Raw genomic sequence first — 11,405 nt, 5'->3', positions numbered from 1 at the left:
ATACTCATTTGCTTTCTATATAAATTCTTCTTATCTTTTAATGTGAAGTTTGGATTGAACGACTCCCTCTTATATTTAATCTTGCGTTTTTTTAAACTCTTTATCGGGAACCTATTATTAAAAGCTCACAAATGAATTCTTTTTAATATTTCTAATAAGGTCTACGATAGCTTAAACTCCTTAATCATAGTCTAAAATTTGATTTAAGAAGAACCTCAAGGATTAGTGTCATACTTTACAACCATAGGATCCATTTGGAAACCAAAAATACAAACACAATCTACAAGTAAAAAGGAAAAAATCGAAACATAATCTAAAGTAAATTCGGAGTTTAATGGATATGCACTGAAAGTGTAAAATAGTTTTACACAGACATCCAATTGAATTCCGCCAAATCAGAAAATATCTTATTCTTTTAATTAAAATTAAAGTCAAATGTAATTATCTCTCCTATGAGGCATGCTTTGATTGGATGACTGTGTAAAACTATTTTACACTGTCAGTGCATATTCATTAAACTCATAAATAAATGTGAAACTTTAGTATACTCTCCAATAGTCCATTTTCTAATGTTTGCTTGTGGGGTAAAATAATATTCCCCATTCACGGTCTCTCATTCAGCACTTCCTCTGCTTCTTCTGCTCACATTTCCAACGACCCCATCTTGTCGACTCAGTTTCTGACTCAACTCAGATCAGAGCGAGCCAGCGAAACTCTCTGTTCTCCTTCATTCTCTGTTCCATTCCCTCTAAAACCCTAACACACCCAAAATGCCTGAACCTGAATCCCCAAACGGAACCCAACCACCACCAGAACCCGATCACGAACCTCAACGGGAACCAAATCCACATCCAGAACCAGAATCAGTGCCGAATCCAGAAGCAGAGTCATTGCAGAATCCGGAGCCAGTGCCATCAGAACAAGCGCAATTGGAATCGGAATCGGGATCAAAAGCTGATCCAGACGCAGATCTCAGGGAAAATGCGATCGATTCCGGTGAACCGGAAATCAATCCTGCACCGCAGCCTCAGCTACGGAAAGACGAAGGAAGTCGAACATTCACCATGAGGGAATTGCTTCATGGATTGAAGAATGATTCGGAACCGGAGAGGGAAGATGGAAACTCTCCCTACAGGTAACGAATTCAATTCAATTTTCTTGTTTGATTCTGTTCACAGTTTCACATTTTCTAGATTTGTTACTGGATAGTAGAATGCAGAAACTGTGGATCGTAAATGGATTGGTTCTAATTTACAATTTCAATGCCGTATGCTTCTGTTAGCTTAGTTTTCTTTGTATACAGCTATGGTAATTGAAAATTGATATAAATTTTGAAGGCTTGGCTTTGAGAGTGTTTGCTCAATTTGAGCGCTTGAAATGCAACTTACACTGTGCTTTTTTCACAGCCAAGAAAGTCAGCAGCAGCAGCGCAATGACGAGAACAATGCTGCAATGGATTTGATAAATAGCGTTGTTGGTGTTGATGAGGAGGGTCGGTCGCGACAGCGGATTCTTACATTTGCTGCCAGGAGGTACTGTGATCACTTCTGAGTTCTGTCTACAACTAGGAAATTTGCTATTATTGCAAAGCCACAGTCTGCTTAGTAATTTGTTCGAATTATTAGGAACTCAATTGCAGGGACTGGTGTTTCTGTTTCAGTTGGGTTTCTCATAGAAATCTTTGTTCACACTTGTAATTTTCTTTCTAGGTATGCTACTGCGATTGAGAGGAACCCTGAAGATTATGATGCACTATACAATTGGGCATTAGTACTTCAGGTCTGAGCTGCTGTCTTGTATTTTTCTTTTAATAATGAAGTTTACTAGGTTTTTATATCATATTGTCAAAAGTGTATTTACTTCTTAGCTTTATTATTATTATTATTATTATGATTTTTTTGTATACTTGGCTTGAATGTCATCATCAACTTAATAGTTAATATTCATTATAAGTTATTGTACAACGATGTTAGTACGCATACGTACGTACCATGAACTTCCATCGGCTGCTTGGCCTATTATTTTTTGCATTGATCTGACTGAAATATGTATTTTGTATATTCTCGTGAACTGTGATTATAACTTCATATTATGTTATCAGACATTAACACTCCTTGGATATCTATTACAAACATACAAAAACCCCACTAATTTGAATTAAGTATGTTGTACTTGGTCAATGCTTTACATAAACTGACCATTTAATCATTATTGGCATGCAGGAAAGTGCTGATAATGTCAGTCCAGATTCCACTTCACCTTCTAAAGATGCTCTGCTTGAGGAAGCTTGTAGAAAATATGATGAGGCCACTCGCCTTTGTCCCACACTGCATGATGTATGTAAAGATGTCTTTCTATATAAAATTTTAGATGCATGGCTGATAAATCTTTTACCTAGGATCTTGATAAGGACGTAAATGAGCTGAACAATAGCATGCTTTGGCTCAGCTAAGACTAAGAGCAGTTGAGTGAGCCTAAATGAGGTTTTGCAAGTATAAATAATAAATATAAATACCGCTTAAAAAACTTTAAAAGCATGCACACACATGTGCAGTATTTATAAAGATTAATGTGTATATTTTCAAAATATTTTAATATTTTGTTCTCATGTAAGCTGTTAACAGGCTAAGCCGAGCAGTAAAATTTTCGAACTCATAAGTCATGATTTTTGTTATTGAGTTTCAGTCCTTTTTGTTAATTAATTATGTGAACTGAACTGAGTCAGTCCATAATGAGCCAAGACTATTAAGGTAACTAGCAGCTTCGCTCTCCTACACTCCTGGATTTGTGTTTACTACTAAGGATTACCCTCAGAGCCCCTTGTTAAAATGACATAAGAAGTAAAAAAAATTTAAGTTGTTCATACATTGCCATTTTTCTCAGCTCATTCCTTTGGAATTTCCTGGCTATATCATCCATTCATCTCAAAATTCCCTTATATCTAGCTACCACTAAAAAATGTAAGCTTTACCGAATATCTGTATCCTTAATTTGGAGGCAGAAGCCACCTCTACCTATACCGCCTTGCAACCGCTGCAGTATCTGCTACCAATCTATCTGCAGGATCAATGCTTGTCTGTATTGTGATGCATGAGTAACCCTCTTGTCATAAGCCTATTGATATGATAAGAAAGCTAAAAGTTGTTCCTATATGGAAATTCGTATTTTGTATTGTTATGTTCAAAATGAGTATCTTTTGATTGTACCTAGGCTTTCTACAATTGGGCTATAGCGATCTCTGATCGGGCAAAGATGCGAGGCCGCACAAAGGAGGCTGAAGAGCTATGGAAACAGGTCAGCAAAATTATATATGTGAATTTTTAATGCTTTCACACTTTCTTAGGTGCTGGAAAAATCAATATGATTTCTTGCAGCTTCTGCTCATGTACCAATACCATACCTGCCTTTGGTTAATGCTTGTTATAGAATTGAATTCATACTGGAATGGATGAACTTTTCACTTTTTCCGTTTATAATTGTTTTGTTAATTGTTGGTTGATAGAGAGGGACTTATTATGACACTGTCTAATTTTTGTTAAATTTAACCTTCTTTCCCAGGCCACAGAAAACTATGTAAAAGCAGTCCAACTCAACTGGAACAGTCCTCAGGTTCTTCTTAATTAATTGTTAGAAGTTTGTTTTGTGACTTCTTGCAGAGCCAGAACATGATTTTGAAACAGATTTGTCTTGTTTCCATAGATAAATTTTCTCTTTCTCTCGTACTTGTTTTGTTTCTATAACTTTATTTTTCTTCACAAGCATGTTTATTTGCATATTGAGTCCTTGTTACTGACCCTCATGGAATCTATTGCAGGCACTTAATAACTGGGGACTTGCTCTTCAGGTATATTTAATTTGCACCCACTTCATACAAACTGCAATAGAAAAAGTACAATAAAACAATGCATGTACTTTTATGATTACATTCTTCGAAGTTCTAACATCATGTTTGGATTTTTTCCCTCAGTGAGAAGTGATTTATTTATTTATTTTTGCACAAGGAATCAAAGTAGAACTTTTGGAGAAGCAAAAAGCTTTAGCAATTAGCATCTTCTAAATGCTCTTAAAAATCTGTTTTTACCCTCTTCTAAGTGCTGAATCATTTCATTTCTTCGAAGAAGCTTTCTTTATACCAAAAGCAGTTTTGGGATCTTGTAAATAAATCCCATTCATAAGTTCAACCATAAATGTTTTTTTCAAGTATCATTGTTAACTTGAACTTGTAATTCATTTTCACTTGTAAGTTGGAACAATCGGTACAAACTGTTTATTATGGGGAAAAATTATAGTATTGATTTTTTATTTCTTACTATTATGTGACTTATGCATGTATGGTACTAAATAAATTACAGCCATGTAAAATTCTAATGGGAAGAGTATAAAAATATAATGGAAGTACAAGGAATTCCAATCTCCCATCATAGCATATCTTTTGTAGCTATAAATTAAAAAATTATGAAGGTCGAATTTTGATTAATGTCTAACCCTGAAAGCTATCATGTATATACATGCTGCTTGCTGCACACCCCATATGTATCAAGAAACAGTCATCTTTCATAATTAGCCTGTTTTAACTTTTAAAATAAAAAAAGTTAGCCACATAACAATATTCCTTATAAACATTTTGTCAACTACTTCTGTTTATTAACGTGTCAGGGCCTAAACAAATCCTTTTAGATAATGTAAGAACCCTTACCAATTTTGCATTACAGATAGCCCTGATCTAGCTCTTCTACCCCCATCCAATTCTATACTCAAAACTGCAATGTAGAACATTACTTAGGTAACAACCTTGCATTAGCTCATTTGAATGATTGATCTAGGTCAGAAAAGGTTCAACATAGGTTTACTTTAGCTGTCTATGGGACCAGCTACGTAAAATTTGGCAAAAAAAAGTAGAATATAAGTTAGCTTATCTTAAAAATTATCGATTCAAAAGGAATAAAACGATATAAAATCTTCAAATGCCACTGAAAAAGTCATATATTTCTTTTAGTTTTTAAAACCCATTCCCTTCTTATTTTGCTAATAATACTGAACTCTCTTCTCTTGTTCAGAATAGATTTCCCTGTACCTTTTTAGTTCTTTGGTAAATATTGTACTTACTACTGTTATGGATTTATAATTTCTTTTTGGGACATTCTTAATTAAAGTTACTTGTATTTTTTGTTTTAAAATTTTGCCTCCAATACAGGAACTCAGTGCTATCGTTCCAGCTCGGGAAAAGCAAAAGATTGTGAGAACTGCTATCAGCAAGGTACAAAAGTTTAAGGAGGGATTACATCGAAGTGACAAACTTCTACATTATCTATGTCCTTTGAATATAACTTATTTTTTCTTCCTCTTTTGACTTTTCCATATTCTTTAATGCAGTTTCGTGCAGCCATACAGTTGCAATTTGATTTCCATAGGGCAATTTACAATCTTGGAACTGTTCTGGTAGTATTCTTTTTCATTTTACTCATTTAATAACACAAAATGCTTTGTTGTCATGGATTGACATGTATGTATCAGTGACAGTATTAAGTGTATAATTGACTCACCATATGTCTTTGCAGTATGGATTAGCAGAGGACACTTTAAGAACCGGGGGATCTATAAATTCTCAAGAACTTTCCCCAAATGAATTGTACAGCCAGTCCGCAATATATATTGCAGCTGCTCATGCATTAAAACCGAATTATTCTGTAAGAAGTCGCTGTCTATTTGTCTTCCTTTGTAATTATGTATTGGCTATATGCATTTTTTGGATTCAAAGGGCTTGTTAGTCTAGTGAACATGCCTCTTTCTCTTAAATTTATCCTCCTATTTATTTCCTTGTGTCTCTTCGTTTTTTCCTCCGATTTTTATCATGCAATCATCTCATTCTTTTTTGGTATGTGACAGGTTTATAGCAGTGCCTTGCGGTTGGTGCGTTCTATGGTGAGTACTTGTTACCCTAAATTATTTCTGTTGTAGCCTTCAATCTGGAGCAGTAATACATTATGGACAGAGCTTATCATTTAAAATTTTAAATGATTTATAAATTGCTTTTTCTAGCTTTCTGAATTTTTGTTTTCATGTTGTATTCAGTCTCATCCCTTTCAGTAGCACTTTAGAGTCTGTCAACTTTTTTTTTCCCCATTAGAAGTTTTGATGTATGCTATCTGTTATTATCCACAAATGAGTGTTAGTTGATGGAATCATTCATTTATATACTAATTTTGACAGAACTCCATTTTCACAGCTACCACTACCACACCTTAAAGTTGGGTATTTAACTGCACCTCCTCCGGGGGCAACAATTGCACCTCATAATGACTGGAAACGGTCAGAATTCTTTTTGGATCATGAAAAACTTCAACAGGTAAGGCATCTGGCCGACAAATTAAAAAATTTCAGGAAACTCGCATTAAGTTTTAAAATCATTGGATAACCACTTGGCTCTAGTATCACAAAAGAATTTTTTGTTATTAAATAATTTACATTTCTCCCTTTGTTCAGATACCTAAAGGTGAACATAGACCACTGCCTCAAAGTCTCTCAAGCAGACCGGTAGATTCAATGAGTGGGGATAAGAAGAATATCAAAGTAGATATAGCAGATATTGTTTCGGTATCAGCATGTGCTGATCTGACCTTACCACCTGGTGCTGGCCTCTGCATAGATACAACTCACGGATCAGTTTTCTTGGTGAGCAACACTTTGATTGACCTGAGTTTATCTCTAGAGCATAGCTTTATTGCTTCCTTCTTCCATAATTACTAAAGGTTTTTTAATAAAGAGCAGTCAATAAATTTTGATTAAAGAGTAAAGACAACATAGAGCAATTTTGAACTGATAAAAATATGATCTTTAAAATTATAAAATAACCATGATTTATCACATTTATTAATGAAATTACCACTTCCTCACTCTTGGTTGTACCAACAACTTCTAGCAACATTAGTTTTTTCTTGAGTAACTTCTACCCTCTACTCACACCACCAATTTATTTGAAAAATTGTTGTGCCAAATCCAAATCTTAATAAGTTTCTCAAGGGGTTGATAAAATCTTCGAATTCTGCTTCATCTCTCAATCCAGTAAGCATGAGAATGTTTTTAACTTTTAACACTTAGGTCTGATTTCCATATTTATTTCTTGCATTGTGAAGGTTGCTGACTCTTGGGAGTCATTGGATGGATGGCTGGATGCAATTCGTCTAGTTTACACCATTTATGTGCGAGGCAAAAGTGATGTACTGGCGGGTATAATAGCAGGATGAATATAATTTTTGTTTAATGTATCACCAATTTGATTTGTTAAATTCAGGACGAACTCATTACCCAGCTTTTTTCACTTCTCCGCGAACTTGTGTATAATATTGAGTAATGTATGAAATCATTTCAATACAATTGTTAAATCTGAGTTTAATCACCAACCAGTGTTTTTACCAACATACATTTCACAATAACTGCAGAATTTAAGGAACTAAAATCTGAACTTAAACAGCAGCTGCATCTCTATGATTTTCTCCTGCTGCTTCAAACCTAGCGGCCTTTTGATCCTATCTTTGATTTCATACTTGGTCGATTACACATTCATAACCCATTTTCAGGTAAGGCTGAAAATTGCCCAATATTGAACAGGGGTAAGGTTTGGTTGTTAGTTAGGGTTTGGGGGATGTGCCTGCAAGAGCTGCGTTGCAGAAACCTGCCTTATTTTGTCAGAAAATCGTCATTTTACAAACTGTATTTCAGTGCTAACTATGCGGAGGTGACATTCTTCCTTGTTGCATTTTGATTTTGTTTGATGTGTGCTTCAGAGTGAACTAGCTTTGAACAAAAAAAAAGGGTGCGCTCTCTAATTCCTATAGCATTATTGAACAGCCTGAGACATTCATTCCTCTGTGGTAGGTCAGTCTCAGGAATCAACAAATTTCATGCAGATAGGAGGATTGATTTTTGCAAGAGCAAGAATAGCAGCAGGAAGAGTCCATAGTCCTTCACCACAGATCAATCCAGAGGCAACCGCCGGAATCATCGACTCCGCATTCTTGGACTTGAGCTTGTGCCACACGAACACAACCAAACTACCCATGCACATATCGATTGCAAAGTACGCCCCCACCAGAAATGGCACAGCCATGACCATTGGTAATGGCATCCATTTCCCTATCTTCTGGGGTGACAAATCTCTCACCATGTTTGCTCCTATGGCAAAAGCAAAGAACACATAGCAAAGCTGCAAGCAATGGTCGGGTAATGCTGAGAAACCTTGAACACCTATAACCGCCATGTTTCTGTAAATTAGCGCGTATGGGGCTTTGAATTCTCCATGCGGGTTGCCCACATCAAATGCCTTGTAGTAGAGCAAGAAGCTCAGAGGAGTTGCCACACAGCCAATTGCGGTGCCGATTATTTGGCATACGAACATTGCCCTGGGAGAGGTGTGTGTGTAATGAGCAGTTTTGAAATCTTGCATCAGAATGCAAGCCACTGAGATCACAGACTTGAAGATACCGCAGCCTACAAGTCCGGCCACCACACCATTCTCTTTTCCGGTCATCGCTGCGAGTGTGAAGAGCGCAACTTTGCCATAATTATATGCCATGTTTATATCAGTGAGACCTGCTCCATAAGCATTACAGAATGCAAGGGATGGAGCAAAAATGTAAGCAACCACAACGAAGTACCATTTCAACTGAGGAAACATGTGTGGGATTATAATTATGGAAACCAAAGTGAAAACAAGGTATCCAACGACCCCAATCCACATGGGAATGCTCTCCCTGACCAATGTTTCAGCTTGCTTAAGGTTCCCAGTGCGATTCCCCTGCCTCTCAGCATCTAAGTAAGAAAATGAACTCAACATTAGATATCAGATATTTTATTCTTGAAAGATTTCAAAGAAGAAAGAGTAAACCTGTTACAGCTCTTACCATTTTTATGAGTCTTGCTCTTCATTCTTTCAAGTACACTGAGGGCTGTGGAAACTAGAATCTTAGTGAAGCTGTATATGCCATCACCAAGGATCAGAGCAATTGATAGAAAAACCTTGTAACCATACAAACCCTTCATGTTACTCTCTTCTAATTTGTCAGGGAACCAATCTCCTTTAAGCCGATCAATAAGCGGAAACATGACTCCGAAAGACAGCACAGCTCCAAGGAGCAAAGACAAGTTCACAAGGTGGGAGCAAATCATTCCTGCTCCCACATAAGTCATGCTGAAGTCGAAGTAGAATCTGCGAATTAAATTCAAACAACAAGATCAGCAACATGTGAAATGGAAGCATCCATGCATTTCAAAGAAACTGTGATCTTAATTTATGCTTGAAAAGCATACGTTTGCTTCCAAGCTTGCAATCCAAAGGTAGGGAACTGTTCGAATCCACACTCCTCTATGCCTGAGAAGAACCACTTGAATAAACCCCATAAGAAACTGATAGAAAAATACTTCATGAATCCTTTAACTTGCTTCCTGCAATGGTACAATAGAAAAATGATCAATAAGTACCTTGAATTTGATTGAAAATAGAAAGTTATATGTGAGATTAATCTTCCAAATAGCTACAGATTAAAGCTGATGAATAAAAGAGATGAGTAGAGTACTTGGCCATTTTGTCACCCTGTGTATGGAAACCATTGATGAGAACTGCTGTTGCCAAACCACTAGGATAAGGTAATTTGAGGTCAACTATCATGACCTGTAGCAAAAGAAAGTGCAGATCCCAATGAATTGATGAGTGATTTTAACAAATACTATATTAATTCTTCTTGAACTTTTCATAGTGCTGGAAGATGAGCAGTGATGAAAAACATCTAAAATGCTGCAGAAACTAGGATACAAAATAAGTACCTTCCTGAGTGGAATCAAGACAAAGAGGCCAACAAAGCAAACCACAAAAAGGTAGCCAGACATCCAACCAAATCCAGGTTCTTTAACAGCATTTGGATTGTTACCTTCCGTCCCCACTCCTGACAACTCATAAGTCTTCCTGTTCAATCCCAACAGATAAGAAGCAAATCCTCCTGCATCATAAACCATAGATATAGACCCCACTTGTAAATAATGTGAAGAAGATATACATGTTTGTGTGTGTAACTCTGCCTATACTGTGCCATAGCCGGAGCTAAACCCCAGTAAAGTATAGGCTTGCATCAGCCAACATAAAACTGATTGTATCTTTAATATGGATCGGATGATTCATATAGCCGACCTCATTTATTTACTGGGATAAGACTGTTGCTATGTGTGTAACTCCACCTATGCTGTGCCCGAGTAAAGGAAGAATGTTGTGTCAGGCCTGCAACAGCCAGCGTAAAACTGGCCTGACCGTATCTTAAATATGGATCAGGTGATCCATATAACTGACCTCATTTTGTGTGTGTTCAAAATGATAAATGAAAAGCTTATTACCTCCAACAGCAATGCTATAGCATGCAACAGCACAAGTCTGTATGATGGTGTTTTCTTGGCGAGTGAAGGGCTTGGAGACAAAGCCAGCCTTGTTAAGCACTTTGGTCCAGCTTCTTATAAGCAAAAAAGCAATGAGAGCAGCAGAGGAATTCAAGTTAGGAACCATGCCAGTGGTGAGGTTGAGCTTCATGACTATTATGCTGTAAATGATTCCAATCATCAAGCTCACTAATAGCCCTCTCAGTGTTATCTGTTCTGACCATTTCTGAGGTTGGATCTCACCAATTGGAAGCTGCTCTTCCATTTCCTGATGATCTCTTTCAATCTCCAGTTTCTTCATTTCTTCCATGTTGAGGGGACTTGTTGGGGATATCATCTCTCTAACTTCAGCTATATGGCCTAAGAAACACAGCTTTATACTATATCAGAGAAAGCTCAAGTTGAAGTGCATCAAGACAAATAAGTCCCTTTGATATTAATAATAATGCATAATATTAGTTGAACTGTTTGTTTATTCATGTAGATAATGAAATAACAGAATAATATACTACCCTACCTTATATATTTTGTTCTTTCTCTTTAGCCTCTTTCCTCACCGATTGAACCGATGAACCAAGAAGATATTAAGATGCTTTCTTTCAGCAAAGGCACCGCCACTGTATGGATTGATATGGCGTACAATATATATGTGTTAGCTGGATCAAAACTAGCTGTATTTAGTACAATATAACAAGAGTTATGACATGTAGACACATTAATAATATAGTCATCTAACATACACCATATTTTTATCTCTATTCTTATTGTATCATATCATATATTACATGCGTTATTATTATTTTTTTTCCTATTCATTTCTCACTCTAAGTGTCTTCGCCAATTGGGTGTCTGTAACATTTTCAATATAACAATGCTGATTGTTTGAAAATCATCTTAGTTAAATATACGTGGAAGATTATTCTTAATGATGTGTTTAATTTCCTAGTTGATTGGACAAGATACCCTGAAATTGGTTGGTTCATCAT

The 11,405-nt window shown here is 36.3% G+C and overlaps 2 protein-coding genes across 2 annotated transcripts; one reads left to right on the top strand and one right to left on the bottom strand.

The window, feature by feature from the left end:
* The first annotated feature begins 576 nt into the window (after window positions 1–576).
* Window positions 577–7,400, top strand: LOC130721349 (protein HLB1). The gene is made up of 14 exons (XM_057572129.1): window positions 577–1,135; window positions 1,407–1,532; window positions 1,710–1,779; window positions 2,223–2,336; window positions 3,211–3,294; window positions 3,559–3,609; window positions 3,815–3,844; window positions 5,195–5,257; window positions 5,374–5,439; window positions 5,559–5,687; window positions 5,887–5,922; window positions 6,227–6,346; window positions 6,484–6,672; window positions 7,134–7,400. The coding sequence occupies exons 1-14, from the start codon at window positions 771–773 to the stop codon at window positions 7,242–7,244; spliced, it is 1,554 nt and encodes a 517-aa protein (XP_057428112.1). The 5' UTR covers window positions 577–770; the 3' UTR covers window positions 7,245–7,400.
* On the bottom strand, window positions 7,133–11,090 carry LOC130721348 (metal-nicotianamine transporter YSL1). The gene is made up of 7 exons (XM_057572128.1): window positions 10,937–11,090; window positions 10,381–10,779; window positions 9,820–9,992; window positions 9,573–9,667; window positions 9,307–9,441; window positions 8,901–9,205; window positions 7,133–8,808 (listed from the first exon to the last, which is right to left on the bottom strand). The coding sequence occupies exons 2-7, from the start codon at window positions 10,754–10,756 to the stop codon at window positions 7,883–7,885; spliced, it is 2,010 nt and encodes a 669-aa protein (XP_057428111.1). The 5' UTR covers window positions 10,757–10,779; window positions 10,937–11,090; the 3' UTR covers window positions 7,133–7,882.
* Between the last annotated feature and the right edge of the window lie 315 nt (window positions 11,091–11,405).

Source organism: Lotus japonicus, chromosome 5, assembly GCF_012489685.1.
Source record: "Lotus japonicus ecotype B-129 chromosome 5, LjGifu_v1.2".
Lineage (NCBI taxonomy): Eukaryota > Viridiplantae > Streptophyta > Magnoliopsida > Fabales > Fabaceae > Lotus > Lotus japonicus.
This window is presented reverse-complemented; position numbering and strand designations above follow the sequence as displayed.

Excerpts from the sequence above, each read along its gene's own strand:
- LOC130721349 (XM_057572129.1), top strand. The coding sequence starts at position 771 with ATGCCTGAACCTGAATCCCCAAACGGAACCCAACCACCACCAGAACCC. Across the intron at positions 5,688-5,886 it reads CATTAAAACCGAATTATTCT|GTTTATAGCAGTGCCTTGCG; the intron begins GTAAGAAGTCGC and ends GGTATGTGACAG. Across the intron at positions 6,673-7,133 it reads CTCACGGATCAGTTTTCTTG|GTTGCTGACTCTTGGGAGTC; the intron begins GTGAGCAACACT and ends TGCATTGTGAAG.
- LOC130721348 (XM_057572128.1), bottom strand. The coding sequence starts at position 10,756 with ATGATATCCCCAACAAGTCCCCTCAACATGGAAGAAATGAAGAAACTG. Across the intron at positions 9,442-9,572 it reads CAGGGTGACAAAATGGCCAA|GAAGCAAGTTAAAGGATTCA; the intron begins GTACTCTACTCA and ends GTACCATTGCAG. Across the intron at positions 9,206-9,306 it reads TTGCAAGCTTGGAAGCAAAC|ATTCTACTTCGACTTCAGCA; the intron begins GTATGCTTTTCA and ends TTTAATTCGCAG.